Below are 22,826 nucleotides of genomic sequence, written 5' to 3'. Positions count from 1 at the left end.
CAATGTAAACACTGCCTTTTCTCTGCAAAGGCAGTGTTTGCATGAAAAAAAGCCTGTAGGGAACTATTATACTGTAGTTGTTCTGGTGACTATAGTGTCCCTTTAAACGAAAGTGCACTTGAGAATAAAAAAAAAAGCAAGTTTCCAGGTCAAACTATAAATCTGAAATGAGCATTTTTGAATTTATACATAAACATTTTTATAAACTGTAATCTGTTTTGCTTTCTTAATCCGTTCCGAATAGATAGTTAATCTTATGATTACAATTATAGAAACTAACACCTTTTTGTTTATTTCAAATTACAAGTTTTTTTTTTTTTAGATTGGCTGTGATCATCATGGGTTGCTTCAAACTTCTCATGAGCGTTTTTGCAGCCATTAGGCAATGCATAGTCAAGATCCTGTATCTTAAACTAATATTTCCCCCGTTTAAATGTAACTGAGCCATTTGTGATTTCTTAATGAGAGGTTCCCATAGGTCTTTGTAATTTTGGACAAATGTACATAAACCATAAATAAGGGGGACAGCTCCGCCAGATGTCTCATCATTCCTTTATGAAGAGAACATCTCCAACATTTAAGAAGAATTCTCAGGAAATCTTAGCAAGTTTAGCTGAGATGAAATACCATCTTTGCATTACTTTATATTGTGTTTCTAATCTGTTAAGGCAATGGATTATCTTTTTTTTTTCCCCTCATTATTTTTTGTTATACCATTCAATATTGAAATGGGTTGAGTCACTTTTCCAATTTCCTTAGAGCTGAGGAATGGCTTTCTCTAAATCTGTCTAACGCCATAGCTTTGGAGTGAACACGTTTTTACCCTTACCACAAGTTTTTCTTGTATTTATATCAAAATCTCTTAAATTCTTCACTCAAATAGTTGAAAATCTTATCGGAATCTCATATTTACTGTCAAATCCTGAAATGTCTTTTTTATCACGAAAAATATTCAAAGTGATAACACTTTTTGGGGGTTCTAGTGTTCATTTTGCTTAGGATTCTTTTTTTTTGTTTAATAGAAATATGATCCTCCGTTGACTCATTTTTTGATGAGAAACCATTAGACTGATTTCTGGTAACACAAATCTACCATTAACAACCTACCATAACAAAACATCAAGGTTTTATTTAAATTTTCCAACTCCAATAGGCTTCCTTTTTTTTAACGTGAAGTTAATTGAAGTCTGTATATGTACAAGCATATTGGCTAGGCTAGATAAATCTCACTAATCAGTGGATGTACCAATCCTCCATGGAAACCATTCTTTGTTAATGTAAAATAGCTTAAAGGATCACGTATTCCTGACCCTATAGTGTTAAAACCACCATCTAGCCCCCCTGGGCCTCTCATGCCTCCATAAATTTAGCAAAATCTTACTGTATTCAAGCCTGAAGCTGTAACTATGCATGCTGTTTGCCTCAGAAAAACAAGCAGTTTGCTGACGTCATCAGAAGTGGTAGCCTGATCCAATCATAGTGCTTCCCCATAGGATTGGCTGAGACTGACAAGAAGGCAGATCAGGGGCAGAGCCAGCATGATTCAAACACAGCCCTGGCCAATCAGCATCTCCTCATAGAGATGAATTGAATCAATGAATCTCTATGAGGAAAAGTTCAGTGTCTGCATGCAGAGGGAGGAGACACTGAATGTTTGGATGCATTTTAGGCAGCCATGACCCAGGAAGGATCTCTAACAGCCATCTGAGGAGTGGCCAGTGAAGTTATCACTAGGCTGTAACGTAAACACTGCATTTTCTCTGAAAAGACAGTGTCTACAGCAAAACGCCTGAAGGTAATGATTCTACTCACCAGAACAAATTCAATAAGCTGTAGTTGTTCTGGTGACTATAGTGTCCCTTTAATCTGGGTCTTTTCCTTGCCCACGGCCGCCATCAGGGGGTGACAACCATAACGGTTGTCATGGGCCCGGCCGCCCGGGCCCCACGTGTAGCGGCACAACTGCCGCCGGTGCAGTTGCACCGGGGCCTGCACGCTGATGGGGCCCATCGGGTGGCCCACGCACTTAGGGCCACCCGATGGGCCCTGTATCTTCAGGGGCCCGGTCATCGCTGTGGGCGCATAATAGCGCGACCAGGCCCCTTTAAAAAAAAAAAAAGTGCAGCCCCCACGCAAGAGCTGCTGGGAGGAAGTGGTCACTTATATGATTATAGAATTTTTCATTAAAGTTCCCAAAGGTTTTTCCATTATCTTTGGGGGTGAAATACACATTGTTGTCCTGTATTAATTTGGAGATTGTGGTGGAACCAACCTCGCCACAAAGCACTGGAGGAGCCTGGTTGCTCGCCTGTTGCCTTTGGACTATGGCCCCGCATTAAAAACCTTTTATTTTGCCTGCAAAAAGGCTTGTTCGTGCCTTTCTGCCTGGGCGTTCAGTAGATTGAATCTACTGAACCAAAGCACGAATGAAGGGACCACCTGGGCAAGGAGTGTGCCAGGGGTTTACCTCCCAGAAGCTGTGGTTAACCGCAGCTTAATTGGTGAACGCTGGGTGGCCGCTGTTCGTATAACCGAACTCGTGGCAGCGGCCATCTTAAACTCCCGAATGGCCAGCGGTGTTCAGCTCCAAATCTGTGGAACTCAAAACGGACACTTATTTACACGAGCACCGCTGAGCCGCCGTCCGTTCGGTACTTTCCCTATGTGAGCATTGTTACCCCAGATAGCTATGCCATGGAGCCTATTCGTTTAACGAAATACTTTGTGAAAGACTTTGGCTCCATGGCAATATAACTGTATGTATGTGATCTGAGCGCCATTCGGTAATAATGTGCGCTCAGATGCTATCTGGGGATATGTTGAATGTATATGTTTTATGTAGTAATTGTAACACAATTACATCATGGATACAATTGTCATGGATACAATTGTAACACTGTGTAATTTTATGTATTTTTACTAACATGTAGCTAATAGAGTTTTGCCTATGTCCTTGGAGATAATTGGGTTACTTCCCAATTATCTCCAGGACAGAGAGGAGGGATTGTGATGCATTGTGGGATTGTAAGCTTGTGATTGGTCAATGTCCAATATGTTTACCATCTGGTCCCCTAAGGGTGTGTCCACCAGGTGGGAGACCTGCATAAAAGCCGGGCAGGTAGTCCCAGTAAATCTGTTCTGCTTGACCCTCAAACGAAGTGTCGTCTTGTTCTTGGGGGGGAATTGGATTGTATGCTGTTACAGTGCGACTGCCAGGAGTGTAAGCTGTTCGTATGGTTTTTCCTGTTCATCTGTTTAACAGCATTCGTATGGTTCCAGTTCGGGAGTTGGAGAATTTGTGTGTTTCCAGTTCAGGAGTTGGAGGATTCGTATGGTTCCAGTTCGGGAGTTGGAGGATTCGTATGGTTCCAGTTCGGGAGTTGGAGAATTCGTGTGTTTCCTGTTCCGGAGATTGGTGCTTGCAGTAGCTGCCTGTCTATCTGGAAGGGAATGTCCTCTAAACGGCTGTTTAACCCCTTGTGTGCCTGGGGGTGCCGTTACAGAGATCCTATTTTTTTTTTTTTTTTTTTTTATCTCTCTGACTAATTTGTCTCACTTATTATTTTTGTAGTAATATTTTATACAAGGTTTATGGAGATTATTCTCTATTTTTTCCCTTCAATGTTTATTAATTTGGTCTATATCTTTGGTTTTACTCAACTTATCAAATGCAGGATTCATCTTATAATCAGCAGACAAATTATAGAAATGTCAGATAATGTTATCCCTTTTTACCAAACTGGCCAGTTTAATCCAGTAACCTCTAGTTATTGCCTTATAAGCAGGGCTGCCATCAGAAATTTTAGGGCCCCTGACACAGCTCAAGATCTGGGCCCCCGGGGCCAGCCCCGAGTCCGCCCACAAGGATGAAGTGTGTGTGTGTGTGTGTATACTGGATGTAGAATGTGTGTCATGGATACAGTGTGTATGGTGGATGTAGAATGTGTGTAGTGGATGCAGTGTGTATAGTGGATGCAGATTGTACGTTTTGTGTAATGTGTGTAATGTTTGTATGTATGCATTAGATGCAGAGTGCGTGTGTAGTGAATGTAGGTGTGTATTGTGAATACAGAGTGTGTGTTTTTGTAGTGGATGTAGTGTGTATAGTGAATGTAGTATGTATAAAGCATGTAGTGTGTATAGAGCATGCAGTGTGTTTGTAGTGAATGTAGTGTGTTTGTAGTGAGTGCAAAGTGTGTTCAGTAAATGTAGTGTGTGTGTGTGTGTGTAGTGCTGAGCGTGTTTAGTAAATGTAGTGTGTAGTGAGTGAAACGTGTGTATAGTGAATGCAGTGTGTGTGTGTTTGTGTGTAGTGCAAAGTGTGTTTAGTGAATGTAGTGTGTGTGTGTGTGTAGTGCTGAGCGTGTTTAGTAAATGTAGTGTGTGTGTGTGTGTGTGTAGTGCAGAGTGTGCTTGTAAGGATTCAGTGTGTGTAAAATAGGGTGGAGGGGAGTATTATTATTTTTATTTATTTGTGTATATTTCAATTTTATTCCCTCCTCCCTGGTTCTTACCATGCCAGGGAGGAGGGAGATCGCATTCTGTTGGTCCAGTGGCATGGTGGAGGGAGCCAGCCGCGGTACATTGAAGACGGGGCCCAGCAGCACACACTGTCTTCCTTTCCAGCTCCTCTCTGACTAACTCTCACGAGACAGGTCTGCGTGCTGTGCGGAGCGTTACCATAGTAGCCCGTGGCAACGCTCTGGCGGCCGCAGGGCGCAGGAAAGTTAGACAGAGAGCAGCTGGAAAGGAGGACAGAGTGTGCTGCTGGGCCCCCTTTTCATTGTACAGGTAGCAGGGTGCCCTCTGTGCATATATATATATAGCGAAAATCGCTATATATATATATATATATATATATATATATATATATATATATATATACCTTGTTGGAAGTGCACTCACAGGACTCGATACTGTTGCCAAAAATGTGCCAGTTATTCAAGCTTCAAAAAATTGATTACATAGTGTCCGCTAGGGACTTTTTTCAAGTCTTGGCACCTAGGCAATAAACAAGACTGGGAGCAGGAGTGCGGGACCCAGCGTGAATTATATATATATGTGCACATAATGAATGTGGGGCTCGGGCCCCCCAGGACTGCCGGGCCCATGACAACCGTTATGGTTGTCATGCCCTGATGGCGGCCCTGCTTATAAGTACACCATAATGGTTTCTTCAGATAAGTTAATAAAGAATAAACCAGACATCTTATTTATATATATATTATTTATATCATTTTTGAGAGAGTTCTGACTGGTGCTATATTAGGGAGATGAATGTTGACTAAGGTAAAGAATTCCCCATTTATCTGACAAACTACTATTATATACCAGCCTTCAAGGTCGATAATTTGTAACATACTTTTAGATTTAATAGTATTAGCAATAATTATTGCCACTCCCATTTTTTACCTTTTTATCAAAGCACTGATGACAACTACTTGTTGTAGTTCGACAATATTTAATCTTCCAATTTCTAACGTGTTTCTCTAATCATGGTATTAAATAAAAACCCTGTTTTACATGCTGAATTAAGTCCCTGTACATTGATTGACATCACTCGAACCATATTTTCCAAAAAACAACTGAGACAAAGCAGACATACAGTAAAGCTCCTTAGTGAGCAATACATTGGAACTTCCAATCGAGAAGTCCATTGATGATCAGAAGCATCAAATCACATGTGCTCGTGATCATAGTTCAGCTTTTCATTGGAACAGAGACTGTGCATTGGGTCTAGTCAGTCTCTTATCACAACAAACATCTTGGGTGACATTTATTGGTGAAAACGGGTACATACTTATTCTGTAAGTTAGGTACCAGCTCTGTATTTAACCCATTGGTGTTAGCTTTAACATGTCCAAAAATTCTAGACCAGAATAAGATCATTGATTGGCCTGAAATGCTTAGAGATAAAGAATGATGTTATGTCAGGGTTATTTTTTTTTTTTAAACACATTTTCAATGTATTATGCATACCATGGGAGCCTCTTTATGTCATACTGACAATCACACTGGGAACAATGATCTCTATAACCAAGATTTCACCCAAAAGAAAGGTCTTTAGGTTGTATTGTGTATCCTGAAAGACCACTTGGCAGATGAATGTTCAAGCTACAACCGCAAACGTATCACAGACCATACAAGCTGTAACGCTTTTGGTCACCTTCAGCTGCCCGAGTCTGTTGCTGAAAATGTTTCTCCAACCCCCCACCCACAATGTAATAAACAACAGCCTTCAGCTAATGCCACTCTACTCCTGTATTCGCAAAATTACACTTAACGATTTATCGGAGAATGGCCATGTAAACTAGCCCAGGCATAGGCAACCTTCGGCACCCGAGATGTTTTGGACTTCACCTCCCATGATGCTTTGCCAGCTTTACAGATGTAAGAGCATTATGGGGGATGTAGTACAAAACATCTTGAGTGCCAAAGGTTGCCTATCCCTGTACTAGTCAGATATTGGATACTGTATATTTGTTTGTTCAATGTTGGTTGTAGTAACGTTTTTCAACTGGGAGCTGGTTATCAGCTTTGGCAACCTGGGTACTGTTAAGTGGGGCGCTCTGTTCAGATGTCTTGCCCATTTACTTAGCCTAGACAAGAAAGATATTGACAAGTTTCTCAACATTTCACAGGGGGAACCATAGCCTCAGCACATTGAATTATCCCACAGAGATTTCATTGCAGCATTCAACTAAACGTGTATCTTCTTGTACCCATGGGTCTTCTCCAGAACATTTTAGGTTTGAAACAAGGTCCATAAAAGAAAAACCCTTTGAATTCACAGCTCTGCCTTTTGGCTTTCCTTTAACTCCAAAAGTATTCTTCTATTAAGACCAAACTAGACTCTAATTTTCCCAATAGAATATAGCAAGCTGCTGTTAAATGGTGTCCGTACGGGTTGAAGGAATTGGTGGCTTGAAGAGTATTGAGTGAACCACACACAGCAGTGTCCTCCAAACATCTAATGCAACCGGGAAACATAGATTATCTGCCCTAAACACACAATCAGTCCACTTCTAGGCAGAACCAGTATGGAGATAATAAAATGGTACACTGTCCCATAGTGTATTAAATAATAGTGTTTATCAATATTTTCTGGGAGTCCTTTAAAATAACCAATAAACCCTCATCTTGTTTAACAAACATCCTGCTTTCTGGGCAGCGCCTGTGTGATCAAAAAAGACTGACTATAATTATACCGGTCATGGTGTCAGGCCAACTAACAAGTTCAGATGAGGTGGTTTTAATTCTGACATATTAAGAGCTGATGTTATTTTAGATCATGCAATGCCACCTTCTCCATGACATTGTACTTTTTAAACCATGTGTCGCTCCGCTTTATAGGCTGGTTTTCATTGCAAATCATACAGCCTCTACCTAGTTATTAGCCCCCCCAAGCTGGAAAAATGTATGTAGCATTTATTCATAGGTGGTGGATTCTATTGGATGCTGTGTGCCCAAAATCCACACTATCCAGGCATTAGACTGTCCACTCCATAGCTACGAGCAGTACAAGATATTGTAAATTAAAGGAAAACAGATTTAAAATAAAACATACCCGTATTATAAGCGTTATATTATTTTGTAATGCATACACCTCTCTTTACCATTGCTCTATGTAGGCAGCCAACTGTACGTGTCTTTGGTCAGAAGCTCAGCTAATCTAATTATAACTACTCAGTAAAAGAGCTAGCGTGATATCACACTCTCTGAGCACCTACACATGCTTACTGTGTTCAATCCTTTAAATTGTGGCAGTCTTTATAAATAAATCTACACTTTTGAAAAGTGAAGCATCAAGGGTAATATGGGAGGGAGGGGGAATCATTAGTAAAGGTACACTTTAGCTTAATGAAGCAGTTGTGTATAGATCATGCCCCATCACAATTATCTGCCATTTAAGAGTTAAATCACCTTTGTTTCTATTTATGCAACCCTAGTCACACCTCTAAATGACACAGCTTGCATGAAAACAAAATGGTTTTATCTCCTGCTCTGTAAATTTAATTTTAATTACATACAGGAGGCTCCTGAAGTGTCTAGCAAGCTATTAATAGAGCTGGAGATAAGTTCTAAATTAAACATAAATTGCAATAAATGAATTATAAACATTAGATGTCTCTACAGGAAGTGTTTAGAAAAGCTGTGCAAATCGCATGCAGGGAGGTGTGATTAGGGCTGTATTAACAAACTGATTTAACTCCTAAATGGCAGAGCATTGGGCAGTGAGACTGCAGCAACATGATTTATACACCAAAACTGCTTCAAGAGGCTAAAGTTGTTTTGGTGCCTAAAATGTCCCTTTACTGAAGAGACAGTCCTGTAGGTCACTGCAATAAAACCTACACTCCAATAATCAGGTAACAAGTGTAAAATGTCATTTTAGGTTTTTACATAGCCATCACACCATATGGTTACACATATCTAACAACACGGAATAGGAAGCAGAGAGTCTAGCGATTATTGTTTACACTGGAATTCAGTAAACAGAGAGCAGAACCGGCATGTCTGAATTACAAAAAAAAAAAAAAGAAGACTTTATTTAATAGTTCTTTCCCACAGACTAAACAATATGCACAGTAAGTGTGATTCCAACAGGAGTATTATGTCTTTTTCTGTTTCTTCTTTTCATTCTCTTCTTTTTCCTTCTCAATTTCAGCCACATATCTCTCGATTTCGTCTGGACTGAGGATCTGTTGGGATGAGCATAGCGTACAAGTTAACAGAAAGAGAAAAGGAATCAGGACATTAAAGCGACACTCGACTGGGCAAATACAAAAAATGAACAAATCACTACTTCTTAAATACCCCCGACGAAAACATACATTCATTTAATTATAGATTTGTTTCACTTCTGCTAAAAATACTACTTCCCATGACACACCCGAGATCTTTTTAATTCTTTCTTGGCGTGCAAATGGTGCAGGAATTGGTTAGTTTGAGGGTTTTAAATGCGAGATGTAACCAACTGCAGTATAGCACGGAGGTGGAAAACTTCTGAACCTTTAAGAGACTCTCCTTTGGTGAAGCAAAATATCGCCCAGAGGACGCTATGGACGAAGTGTTTATGGAAGGCTGTGCAAGTCACATGCAGGGAGGTGTGACTAGGGTTCATAAACAAAAGGGATTTAACTCCTAAATTGCAGAGGATTGAGCAGTGAGGCTGCAGGGACATGTTCTATACACCCAAATTGCTTCATTAAGCTAAAGTTGTTCAGGTGACTATAGTGTTCCATTAACTTTAGCAAGATGATTTTGTAATGTTATTACTCTAGTCTGAAACTTACCTTTAGTGGCTGATCTCTTCTCATTACTGCTAACTCCACATTTTTACCCCCGGATTGAACGACCTATAAAATCACAGCATGGTTATATAATGAAATGTTTCCAATGTATTACAAATCTAACACACTAGATACAAGAAACCTTTGTTTAGAAATATTACAGGAATAAGAAGTATAATGTAAGGAGTTCTGTCTATACAGATTACACAGTGCTTCCTTAAATATTGCTAAAGTCACTCATATCACTTCATCTCCATGAGGTAGTCTGGGTGCAGTGGTCCTTTAGTTTTAACCCTGTGTAGTAAATACAGCAATGTTTACATTGCAGGGTTAAACACACCTCTAGCGGCTAGCTTCCTGACAGTCACTAGAGGCGCCTTCGCATCCAGAACAGAGTCAAACTCTGCTCTTACTGCAAACCTCCAATTCATGGAGGAGTGCAGGGCAGGACGCTCATGTGCTTCTCATCTCCAATGCTCCTATATGAAGGAATTAGATTGGAAGGAAGAGAAGAATAGGAGTGACCTCACAGGAGGCGGATAGGACGGCTGCATGGAATAGATTGCGCTGCAATAAAAAAAAAAATAGTGAGTTACACTATTTCCCCCCATGTTTTATTTAGAGGAAGGACCTTAAACTACACGCAGAGAAGATTATAGCGTTAGGAATACAGAAAAGGTTCTTTAAACCACCAGTGGTCTGTGTGTGTAGAATCACAGTTAGCACAAAGTGAAGATGTAGAGTAAACAGCAAATATTGACACAAATCACTTACTTCTAGCAGAGCCTTGATGACGAGTTTAATAGTCAGATCATCTGTTTCAATGGCTTCCTCGGTGTAGTGCTTCTCTAGGAACTCACGCACAGATTTAGCACCTCTGCCAATTGCGTTGGCCTGAATGGGGACATGTTAGGCAGACACATCAGGCATACATGATACACACTGACACCACCTGTGAAAAGACTGACAAAGCTCATGCTTCCTTACCTTCCAAGCATGGTAGGTTCCAGAGGGATCAGTCTGGTAGAGACGAGGAGTCCCATCAAAGTCAAAACCCACAATCAGAGCGGATATTCCAAAAGGACGACGGCCATTGCTCTGAGTGTAACGCTGAGGACATAAACCTCATGTAAGACACGGATAAAAAAAATACTTCAGCCTGTTCGTAACTGCCCCAACCATGGAAAAATACCTCTTCCCATTTAAAATGATAATTTAATTGATAGACACTATGAAAAACTCATTCTTTGGGGCAGAATTAGACTAAAATCCTGGTGTACTTTTATAGGTATCCCTAAATCCTCAACTGAACTAGCATACTACCGTGCAAACCCCCCCCCGCGCATGGGAAATGAACAATCAGTGAACACAGCAGCATAGTCTCTTACCTGTTTCAAACTGGCTATATACCGTGTGATATATTCCACAGTCACTGGATCCTCCACTGTGAGTCTGTGACTTTGACATTCAACACGGGCACGATTTATAACAATACGAGCATCAGCTGTGAGACCTGAGCACAGAGTGTGTGATTAGAACAAAACCTAACAGGCAAAACAACATGTACTCTGTCTAAAGCCCGTTCCCAGGCTATTTTATGAGATAAATACTTATTAATAGTTATCATTTCACGCTTTATTATAGTCCAAATGTAAAAAAAACAAAACAAAAACAACAATACAGACACACAGTACAAGATCAGTTATCAGCACACAGCTATTGATCAGGCTTTTCAAGCATATATGTGATATTAAAGGGACAGTATAGTCACCAAAACACCTTCAGCTCAATGAAGCAGTTTTGGTGTATAGATCATGCATGCCCTTAACCCCTTAAGGACCAAACATCTGGAATAAAAGGGAATCATGACATGTCACGTGTCCTTAAAGGGACACTATAGTCACCTGAACAACTTTAGCTTAATGAAGCAGTTTTGGTACATAGAACACACCCCTGCAGCCTCACTGCTCAATCCTCTGCCATTTAGGAGTTAAATCCCTTTGTTTATGAACCCTAGTCACACCTCCCTGCATGTGACTTGCACAGCCTTCCATAAACACTTCCTGTAAAGAGAACCCTATTTAGGCTTTCTTTATTGCAAGTTCTGTTTAATTAAGATTTTCTTATCCTCTGCTATATTAATAGCTTGCTAGACCCTGCAAGAGCCTCCTGTATGTGATTTAAGTTCAATTTAGAGATTGAGATACAATTATTTAAGGTAAATTACATCTGTTTGAAAGTGAAACCAGTTTGTTTTTCATGCAGGCTCTGTCAATCATAGCCAGGGGATGTGTGGCTAGGGCTGCATAAACAGAAACAAAGTGATTTAACTCCTAAATGACAGTGAAATTGCAGGGGAATGATCTATACACTAAAACTGCTTTATTTAGCTAAAGTAATTTAGGTGACTATAGTGGTCCTTTAAGGGGTTAAAAAGTCTCATTGCTCAAATCTGCCATTTAGGAGTTAAATTGCTTTGTTTTTACAACCGTAGTCATAACTCTCTGCATGTGACTTACACAGCCTTCCTAAACACTTCCTGTAAAGAGTCAGTCAATGTTTACAATTCCTTTGTTGCAAATTCTGTTTCATTTAGAATTTCTTATCTTTTGCTATGTTAATAGTTTGCTAGACCCTGCAGGAGCCTCCTGTATGTTTAACCCCGTAGTCACCAGACCGTTTTTCAATATTCTTACCCTTTGGGACCAGGGCTGTTTTTACATTTCTGCGGTGTTTGTGTTTAGCTGTAATTTTCCTCTTACTCATTTACTGTACCCACACATATTATATACCGTTTTTCTTGTCAATAAATGATCTTTCTAATTACACCATTATTTTCATCATATCATATAATTTACTATAAAAAACTAAATTATAAGATATGAGGAAATGTGTAAAAAAAAAAAAAAAAAAAAAACACACATGGTTTCTAACTTTGACACCCAAAATCTGTTACGCATCTACAACCGCCAAAAAACACCCGTGCTAAATAGTTTCTAAATTTTGTCCTGAATTTAAAAATACCCAATGTTAACACGTTCTTAGCTTTTTGTTTGTTTGTTTAACCCCTCAAGGACCAAACTTCATGGAATAAAAGGGAATCATGACATGTCACACATGTCATGTGTCCTTAAGGGGTTAAGTTATAGGGCAATAAGTACAAGTAGCACTTTGCTATTTACAAACCATTTCCCCCCCCAAAATTAACGCAAGTTACATGGTAAACCTGATATCTGTCAGGAATCCCCGAATAACCCTTCACATGTATATATATTTTTTAAAAGAAGGCAACCTAGGGTATTAAATTTGGGGTATTTTGACTCTTTTCATGCACCCATTTTACCACCAATCTATGCCAAATTTAAATTACTTTTGTTTATGTATATGCAGCACTAGCCACTAGGGAACAACCGATATTGATTTTTTAGAGCCAATACCGATAATCTGTGAACTTTCAGGCAGATAGCCGATAACTTGCCGATATTCTGTACATTTACCATTTTGAAAAAATAATCTATTTCTAAAGGTAAAATATACATGCCACACGTAGTGGATGCAGTGTGTTTAGACAGGGGAGCTGTGTGTGTTTGTGTAGTGTGTGTGTGTGTAGTGGATGCAGTGTGTATATAATGAATGCAGAGTGTGTGTATACAATGCAGAGTGTGTGTAGTGTGTGTGTATACAATGCAGAGTGTGTGTGTAGTGTGTGTATATACAATGCAGAGTGTGTGTGTGTGTGTATATACAATGCAGAGTGTGTGTGTGTGTGTGTATATACAATGCAGAGTGTGTGTGTGTGTGTGTATATACAATGCAGAGTGTGTGTGTGTGTGTGTATACAATGCAGAGTGTGTGTGTGTGTGTGTGTGTATACAATGCAGAGTGTGTGTGTGTGTGTGTATACAATGCAGAGTGTGTGTGTGTGTGTGTATACAATGCAGAGTGTGTGTGTGTGTGTGTATACAATGCAGAGTGTGTGTGTGTGTGTGTATACAATGCAGAGTGTGTGTGTGTGTGTGTGTGTGTATACAATGCAGAGTGTGTGTGTGTGTGTGTATACAATGCAGAGTGTGTGTGTGTGTGTATATACAATGCAGAGTGTGTGTGTGTATATATACAATGCAGAGTGTGTGTGTATATACAATGCAGAGTGTGTGTGTGTATATACAATGCAGAGTGTGTGTGTGTATATACAATGCAGAGTGTGTGTGTGTATATACAATGCAGAGTGTGTGTGTGTATATACAATGCAGAGTGTGTGTGTGTATATACAATGCAGAGTGTGTGTGTGTATATACAATGCAGAGTGTGTGTGTGTATATACAATGCAGAGTGTGTGTGTGTATATACAATGCAGAGTGTGTGTGTGTGTATATACAATGCAGAGTGTGTGTGTGTATATACAATGCAGAGTGTGTGTGTACAATGCAGAGTGTGTGTGTACAATGCAGAGTGTGTGTGTACAATGCAGAGTGTGTGTGTACAATGCAGAGTGTGTGTGTACAATGCAGAGTGTGTGTGTACAATGCAGAGTGTGTGTGTACAATGCAGAGTGTGTGTGTACAATGCAGAGTGTGTGTGTACAATGCAGAGTGTGTGTGTACAATGCAGAGTGTGTATACAATGCAGAGTGTGTATACAATGCAGAGTGTGTATACAATGCAGAGTGTGTATACAATGCAGAGTGTGTATACAATGCAGAGTGTGTATACAATGCAGAGTGTGTATACAATGCAGAGTGTGTATACAATGCAGAGTGTGTATACAATGCAGAGTGTGTATACAATGCAGAGAGTGTGTGTGTGTATACAATGCAGTGTGTGTGTGTATACAATGCAGTGTGTGTGTATACAATGCAGAGTGTGTGTGTGTACAATGCAGTGTGTGTGTGTGTGTGTACAATGCAGTGTGTGTGTGTGTGTGTACAATGCAGTGTGTGTGTGTGTGTACAATGCAGTGTGTGTGTGTGTATACAATGCAGAGTGTGTGTGTGTATACAATGCAGAGTGTGTGTGTGTATACAATGCAGAGTGTGTGTGTGTATACAATGCAGAGTGTGTGTGTGTATACAATGCAGAGTGTGTGTGTATACAATGCAGAGTGTGTGTGTGTGTATACAATGCAGAGTGTGTGTGTGTGTATACAATGCAGAGTGTGTGTGTGTGTATACAATGCAGAGTGTGTGTGTGTGTGTGTGTGTGTGTATACAATGCAGAGTGTGTGTGTGTGTGTGTATACAATGCAGAGTGTGTGTGTGTGTGTGTATACAATGCAGAGTGTGTGTGTGTTTGTATACAATGCAGAGTGTGTGTGTGTTTGTATACAATGCAGAGTGTGTGTGTGTGTATACAATGCAGAGTGTGTGTGTGTGTGTGTGTATACAATGCAGAGTGTGTGTGTGTGTGTGTGTATACAATGCAGAGTGTGTGTGTGTGTGTGTATACAATGCAGAGTGTGTGTGTGTGTGTGTATACAATGCAGAGTGTGTGTGTGTGTATACAATGCAGAGTGTGTGTGTGTGTGTATACAATGCAGAGTGTGTGTGTGTGTGTATACAATGCAGAGTGTGTGTGTGTGTGTATACAATGCAGAGTGTGTGTGTGTATACAATGCAGAGTGTGTGTGTGTATACAATGCAGAGTGTGTGTGTGTATACAATGCAGAGTGTGTGTGTGTATACAATGCAGAGTGTGTGTGTGTATACAATGCAGAGTGTGTGTGTGTATACAATGCAGAGTGTGTGTGTGTATACAATGCAGAGTGTGTGTGTGTATATACAATGCAGAGTGTGTGTGTGTATATACAATGCAGAGTGTGTGTGTGTATATACAATGCAGAGTGTGTGTGTATATACAATGCAGAGTGTGTGTGTGTATATACAATGCAGAGTGTGTGTGTGTATATACAATGCAGAGTGTGTGTGTGTATATACAATGCAGAGTGTGTGTGTGTATATACAATGCAGAGTGTGTGTGTATATACAATGCAGAGTGTGTGTGTGTATATACAATGCAGAGTGTGTGTGTGTATATACAATGCAGAGTGTGTGTGTACAATGCAGAGTGTGTGTGTACAATGCAGAGTGTGTGTGTACAATGCAGAGTGTGTGTGTACAATGCAGAGTGTGTGTGTACAATGCAGAGTGTGTGTGTACAATGCAGAGTGTGTGTATACAATGCAGAGTGTGTATACAATGCAGAGTGTGTATACAATGCAGAGTGTGTATACAATGCAGAGTGTGTATACAATGCAGAGTGTGTATACAATGCAGAGTGTGTATACAATGCAGAGTGTGTATACAATGCAGAGTGTGTATACAATGCAGAGTGTGTATACAATGCAGAGTGTGTATACAATGCAGAGTGTGTATACAATGCAGAGAGTGTGTGTGTGTATACAATGCAGAGTGTGTGTGTGTGTATACAATGCAGAGTGTGTGTGTGTGTGTGTATACAATGCAGAGTGTGTGTGTGTGTGTGTATACAATGCAGAGTGTGTGTGTGTATACAATGCAGAGAGTGTGTGTGTATACAATGCAGAGTGTGTGTGTGTATACAATGCAGAGTGTGTGTGTGTATACAATGCAGAGTGTGTGTGTGTATACAATGCAGAGTGTGTGTGTGTGTATACAATGCAGAGTGTGTGTGTGTATACAATGCAGAATGTGTGTGTGTGTGTATACAATGCAGAGTGTGTGTGTGTGTATACAATGCAGAGTGTGTGTGTGTGTGTATACAATGCAGAGTGTGTGTGTGTGTGTGTATACAATGCAGAGTGTGTGTGTGTGTGTGTATATATACAATGCAGAGTGTGTGTATAATGAGTAGTGTGTGTGTATAATAAGTAGTGGGTGTGTGTATAATAAGTAGTGGGTGTGTGTATAATAAGTAGTGGGTGTGTGTATAATGAGTAGTGGGTGTGTGTATAATGAGTAGTGGGTGTGTGTGTATAATGAGTAGTGGGTGTGTGTGTATAATGAGTAGTGGGTGTGTGTGTATAATGAGTAGTGGGTGTGTGTGTATAATGAGTAGTGGGTGTGTGTGTATAATGCGTAGTGGGTGTGTGTGTATAATGCGTAGTGGGTGTGTGTATAATGCGTAGTGGGTGTGTGTATAATGCGTAGTGGGTGTGTGTATAATGCGTAGTGGGTGTGTGTATAATGCGTAGTGGGTGTGTGTATAATGCGTAGTGGGTGTGTGTATAATGCGTAGTGGGTGTGTGTATAATGCGTAGTGGGTGTGTGTATAATGCGCAGTGTGTGTGTGTGTGTGTGTGTTTGCGTAGTGTGTGTATTATACACACACACACTACACAAACAAACACACTCTGCATTATATACACACACACTACACAAACAGAGTGTGTGTATAATGAGTAGTGGGTGTGTGTATAATGCGTAGTGGGTGTGTGTGTATAATGCGTAGTGGGTGGGTGTATAATGCGTAGTGGGTGTGTGTATAATGCTTAGTGGGTGTGTGTATAATGCGTAGTGGGTGTGTGTATAATGCGTAGTGGGTGTGTGTATAATGCGTAGTGGGTGTGTGTATAATGCGTAGTGGGTGTGTGTATAATGCGTAGTGGGTGTGTGTATAATGCGTAGTGGGTGTGTGTATAATGCGTAGTGGGTGTGTGTATAATGCGCAGTGTGTGTGTGTATAATGCGCAGTGTGTGTGTGTGTGTGTGTTTGCGTAGTGTGTGTATTATACACACACACACACTACACAAACAAACACACTCTGCATTATATACACACACACTACACAAACAGAGTGTGTGTGTGTTTGTTAGGGATGTAATTTATGTAAAATGGGGGGGGGGGGGGAAGGCATTTTTATTTTTAATATTTAAATGTTTTATTTATTTATTTTAGTCCCCCCTCCCTGCTTCTTACCAGGGAGAGGGGATATGGCATTCCCTGGTGGTCCGGTGACATGGAAAGTAAAGTGGGGGCCCAGCAGCTCCCTTCAGCTCCCCTGTCTAAATCTCGCGGCCTGTGTGCCTTGCGGAGCGTTGCCATGGTAACCTGTGGCAACGATCTGACGGCAGTGGGACTCGCGAGATTTAGACAGGGGAGCTGAAGTGAGCTGCTGGGAAGGTAAGTAAGCGCTTGCTGCGGGCCCTGACTTTGGGAGGTTTTATCTCCTGCTCTATAAATTGAACTTTAATCACACACAGGAGGCTCCTGGCAGTGCAGGTTCCCTCTCCCTCCCACCCCCCAATCCCCAGTTGCTGAAGGGGTGAAAACCCCTTCAGTTACTTACCTGAGGCAGCCGCGATGTCCCTCGTCGCTGCTTCCTCCTCCGCGCCGCTCCTCCTTCTGACTCCGTTGGCCGGTGGGCGAGAGTGATCCCGCCCACCGGCCGAGGAGACCTAATGCGCATGTGCGGCAATGCCACGCAAGGCGCATTTGCGCTCCCCATAGGAAAGCAGTGAAAAAGATTTTCAATGCTTTCCTATGGGGAATTGAGCGACGCTGGAGGTCCTCACACACCGTGAGGACGTCCAGTGACGCTCTAGCAAAGAAAATCTTTGCTATGAGTCAGGAAGTGCCCTCTAGTGGCTGTCTAGTAGACAGACACTAGAGGTGGAGTTAACCCTGCAAGGTAATTATTGCAGTTTATAAAAAACTGCAATTCTTACACTTGCAGGGTTAGAGTAGTGGGAGTTGGCACCCAGACCACTCCAATGGGCAGAAGTGGTCTGGGTGCCTGGAGTGTCCCTTTAACGGCTGAGGGCCACCCACTGATGCTCCGGACTTGAGTCAAAATGCAAAAAGAAATATTTGACTCCAACAACAATATTCCCAAGTCTCAGAGAAGGTGAGCACGTGGGTTTACATGTCTGGTTCCAACTGCAATGCATGGTGAAGGCCCTGTCATGGTCTGGGGTTGGCTTGCTGATAAATCCATGTGAAACTAAAATAGCTATCAAACAAAACCTCAGCAAAGCAAACCTCCTGCCCCGAGAGGCAATGTCGCTGTCGGGGGTCGTTTGCAAATTCTGCAAAGTCTCCAGACGGTGATCGTGCAGCTTTAACCACACAATGCAGGTCAAGACAGCAAAGCCAACTTGGGGATTTTTTTTTTTTTGAGTTCTCCTATTTTACCAAACAGTGCACAATTACCTAGTGAATTCCTGACAAGTCCAAGTTTAGTGATATAATTGGTTTTCAATGACCGTGAATACCACTTTGACACGCCTCAAGTTTGAATGATATTCTTTGCCTACATCCTGCTTATTGCTCGTTCGGTGATAATAAGGGTAACAGCGAGAAGACCCACTCACTATCTCAATGTCCGTCACACTGCCATGTTCAACCACACTTTTTGTCAATGAACCGGTTAGTATCCACTTACCGGCAAAAGCCATAAACACGTTTTCATCCAAGGCACAGATTTTCCGCACTGTCCTCTCATCTTGAAGCTTGGCTACAGATTTCTTCTCAACGCCAAGGACCACAATCTCTTTCCCTCTGACACCAACCTGCATTGAAGCATATACTGATCAGTGTCAAAAGCACACATTTCACAAGGAACAAACAAATGTCAAAGTTAACAATAGGTAACCAGGTGTAATCCTTCATTTACTGGGCATCACACCACTCACATGAAGTTTAGCGAACACAAACCATCCTAACACCCCCTTGGAGCTTTTTATATCTCCGATTTACGCACATGAGGGGGGCCCCCCATAACTTTCTCCTACCCCACAAGAGGGGGCCCCCCTATAACTTCCTCCTCCCCCCCATGAGGGCCCCCCCCCCTATAACTTTCTCCTACCCCACATGAGGGCCCCCCCCCTATAACTTTATCCTACCCCACATGAGGGCCCCCCCATAACTTTCTCCTACCCCACATGAGGGCCCCCCCCTATAACTTTCTCCTACCCCACATGAGGGCCCCCCCCCTATAACTTTCTCCTACCCCACATGAGGGCCCCCCCCTATAACTTTCTCCTACCCCACATGAGGGCTCCCCCCCCTATAACTTTCTCCTACCCCACATGAGCCCCCCCCCCCATAACTTTCTCCTACCCCACATGAGGCCCCCCCCATAACTTTCTCCTACCCCACAAGGGGGGCCCCCCTATAACCTTCTCCTACCCCACATGAGGGGGGCCCCCCTATAACCTTCTCCTACCCCACATGAGGGGGACCCCCTATAACCTTCTCCTACCCCACATGAGGGGGGCCCCCCTATAACTTTCTCCTACCCCACATGAGGGCCCCCCCTATAACTTTCTCCTACCCCACATGAGGGCCCCCCCCTAACTTTCTCCTACCCCACATGAGGGCCCCCCCCTATAACTTTCTCCTACCCCACATGAGCCCCCCCCCCTATAACTTTCTCCTACCCCACATGAGGGCCCCCCCTATAACTTTCTCCTACCCCACATGAGGGCCCCCCCCCTATAACTTTCTCCTACCCCACATGAGGCCCCCCCTATAACTTTCTCCTACCCCACATGAGGGGGGCCCCCCTATAACCTTCTCCTACCCCACATGAGGGGGGCCACCCTATAACCTTCTCCTACCCCACATGAGGGGGACCCACTATAACCTTCTCCTACCCCACATGAGGGGGGCCCCCCTATAACTTTCTCCTACCCCACATGAGGGGGCCCCCCTATAACTTCCTCCTACCCCACATGAGGGGGCCCCCCTATTGTGGTGGAATCTCGGTAAAAATAAATTTAGTAGGCCGAGATTACCACGTGGCATGTGTACGTGCATATGCTGACGTATCGATCAGTTGGTTGCACGAGGCAAGATACGATCAGTAGTGTACGGAGCATGTGCAAGAATACAGGATATAGTATTCCCCTCCTCCATTGTGCTGGACAAGCCATGCGGTCAAGCAGGAAGTTAATTCTTATATTGTATTGATTGGTCAAGAGAATGTGCGGGTGGAGCTTAATATGGGAGGAGTTATGTGCCTATATAAGGAGCCTGCACTATTGTCCGGGGCTCAGAATTTGCTGTATTTTGGTGACGCTAGTCCCTCTGAGTCCCGATCGGTGATCCAATAAAGAATCTCTTCCTTCCTGAAGAAACCTGTGTCCATCTCTCTGTGCTTGGCTTCCGTCAGTTTCTCCGGTATCACTATAACTTCCTCCTCCCCCCCATGAGGCCCCCCCCTATAACTTTCTCCTACCCCACATGAGGGCCCCCCCCATAACTTTCTCCTACCCCACATGAGGGCCCCCCCCTATAACTTTCTCCTACCCCACATGAGGGCCCCCCCCTATAACTTTCTCCTACCCCCCATGAGGCCCCCCCCTATAACTTTCTCCTACCCCACATGAGGGCCCCCCCCATAACTTTCTCCTACCCCACATGAGGGCCCCCCCCATAACTTTCTCCTACCCCACATGAGGGCCCCCCCCTATAACTTTCTCCTACCCCACATGAGGGCCCCCCCTATAACTTTCTCCTACCCCACATGAGGGCCCCCCCCCCATAACTTTCTCCTACCCCAGATGAGGGCCCCCCCCCTATAACTTTCTCCTACCCCACATGAGGGCCCCCCCCTATAACTTTCTCCTACCCCACATGAGGCCCCCCCCCCTATAACTTCCTCCTACCCCACATGAGGGGGCCCCCCTATAACTTCCTCCTACCCCACATGAGGGGGCCCCCCTATAACTTCCTCCTCCCCCCCATGAGGGCCCCCCCCTATAACTTTCTCCTACCCCACATGAGGGCCCCCCCCCCAATAACTTTCTCCTACCCCACATGAGGGGGCCCCCCTATAACTTTCTCCTACCCCACATGAGGGGGCCCCCCTATAACTTTCTCCTACCCCACATGAGGGGGGCCCCCCTATAACCTTCTCCTACCCCACATGAGGGGGGCCCCCCTATAACCTTCTCCTACCCCACATGAGGGGGGCCCCCTATAACCTTCTCCTACCCCACATGAGGCCCCCCCCCCATAACGTTCTCCTACCCCACATGAGGGGGGCCCCCCCATAACTTTCTCCTACCCCACATGAGGGGGGGGCCCCTATAACCTTCTCCTACCCCACATGAGGGGGGCCCCCTATAACCTTCTCCTACCCCACATGAGGGGGCCCCCCTATAACCTTCTCCTACCCCACATGAGGGGGGCCCCCTATAACCTTCTCCTACCCCACATGAGGGGGGCCCCCCTATAACTTTCTCCTACCCCACATGAAGGGGCCCCCCTATAAAACTTTCTCCTGCCCCACATGAGGGGGGGGGGCCCCTATAACTTTATCCTACCCCACATGAGGGGCCCCCCCTATAACTTTCTCCTACCCCACATGAGGGGCCCCCCACTGTCTCCCATTGATTGGCCCCCAGTCAGCCCTTGTGGTCCCCAGAGCGGTGAGTCAGGCCCCCCCGGGCTCTCAGGCATCCCTTGTGGCCCCCGGGGCCCCTGTGTGTTCCTCACCGCGGTGGAGCCCTTCTTGACGGCCTCCTGGGCGTATTCCACCTGGAAGAGGTGTCCGTCCGGGGAGAACACGGTGATCGCTCGGTCATAGCTCATCCTGATCCTCACAAAGCGAAAGCAGCCAGAAACAGCGCACTCATCCCCATTCACAGAGCAACTTCCGCTTCCCGGCCAACGGACAGCCCACCTCGCTACGCAAACTGCGTAACAGCCGCAGCGCTCGCTGCCCCTCAGAGACTGCGTAAGACGGCGGCCACACTGCGCAAAGTGCGTAACACAAGCCCCGCCCCCGGCAACCTGCTCTACCCGGCGCCTGCGACAGGAAGCCCGGCTCGTGGGGCGTACCAAGTGCAGGCAGGGGGAAGCGACTTTACTAAAGGCACCTATTCTCCCACAGAGAGAGAGAGTAAACCGTTAACACCCATTTGGCACCGATTGATAAATGTTATACTAGATGGAGATATAGACTGCTTAGACGTAGAGTAGAGAACACGCTGGTTGGATTATACCATTGTCACCCGCTCCCCCTGTCTGCTGCAGGTCCCAGTAATAAGGTTCCCATAATAATAATAATTTCAGAATTAATCCCCTCTGACACCCGGGAGGCACCATGTCTGTGGCCTTTGCTTCAGCCAGGCCCAGGGGGAAAGGAGAGGTGACCCAGCAAACCATCCAGAAGGTAAAGATGGGCAGCCCAGGCTGTCAGTGGGAGCAACAGCTTCATTGTAAGGGGAGGAGGGCACTGCCACCATAACACAGGGTATAATAATATAATATAATGTATAATAATAATATAATATATAATACAGGGCACTGCCACCATAACACAGGGTATAATAATATAATATAATGTATAATAATAATATAATATATAATACAGGGCACTGCCACTATAACACAGGGTATAATAATATAATATAATGTATAATAATAATACAATATATAATACAGGGCACTGCCACCATAACACAGGGTATAATAATATAATATAATGTATAATAATAATATAATATATAATACAGGGCACTGCCACCATAACACAGGGTATAATAATATAATATAATGTATAATAATAATATAATATATAATACAGGGCACTGCCACCATAACACAGGGT

The 22,826-nt window shown here is 43.4% G+C and overlaps 2 protein-coding genes across 3 annotated transcripts in view; one reads left to right on the top strand and one right to left on the bottom strand.

Moving 5' to 3' along the window:
• Positions 1-8,529: 8,529 nt before the first annotated feature.
• PSMA7 (proteasome 20S subunit alpha 7) lies at positions 8,530-21,902 on the bottom strand. The gene is made up of 7 exons (XM_063425664.1): positions 21,710-21,902; positions 18,651-18,777; positions 10,682-10,806; positions 10,281-10,403; positions 10,068-10,187; positions 9,297-9,359; positions 8,530-8,702 (listed from the first exon to the last, which is right to left on the bottom strand). The coding sequence occupies exons 1-7, from the start codon at positions 21,803-21,805 to the stop codon at positions 8,613-8,615; spliced, it is 744 nt and encodes a 247-aa protein (XP_063281734.1). The 5' UTR covers positions 21,806-21,902; the 3' UTR covers positions 8,530-8,612.
• A 344-nt stretch (positions 21,903-22,246) lies between these two features.
• SS18L1 (SS18L1 subunit of BAF chromatin remodeling complex) overlaps positions 22,247-22,826 on the top strand; it is a 39,659-nt gene continuing 39,079 nt past the window's right edge. The window contains exon 1 of one of the 2 annotated variants that reach the window (XM_063459604.1): positions 22,247-22,388. In XM_063459604.1, the coding sequence (XP_063315674.1) occupies positions 22,320-22,388 (69 nt within the window). In that variant the 5' untranslated portion in view covers positions 22,247-22,319. The remainder of the gene's footprint in view (positions 22,389-22,826) is intronic. The other variant, XM_063459605.1, reaches the window with a different exon arrangement.

This window comes from Pelobates fuscus, chromosome 6 (assembly GCF_036172605.1).
Source record: "Pelobates fuscus isolate aPelFus1 chromosome 6, aPelFus1.pri, whole genome shotgun sequence".
In the NCBI taxonomy this organism is placed as follows: Eukaryota; Metazoa; Chordata; class Amphibia; order Anura; family Pelobatidae; genus Pelobates; species Pelobates fuscus.
Note: the sequence above shows the minus strand (reverse complement) of the source record. Positions and strands in the feature narration are given on the sequence as shown.

Bases quoted from the DNA above. Each gene is read 5' to 3' on its own strand.
- PSMA7 (XM_063425664.1), bottom strand. From the start codon at position 21,805: ATGAGCTATGACCGAGCGATCACCGTGTTCTCCCCGGACGGACACCTC. The intron at 9,360-10,067 runs GTAAGTGATTTG...GTGATTTTATAG, and splicing joins TCATCAAGGCTCTGCTAGAA to GTCGTTCAATCCGGGGGTAA. The intron at 8,703-9,296 runs GTAAGTTTCAGA...TCATCCCAACAG, and splicing joins GAAGAGATCAGCCACTAAAG to ATCCTCAGTCCAGACGAAAT.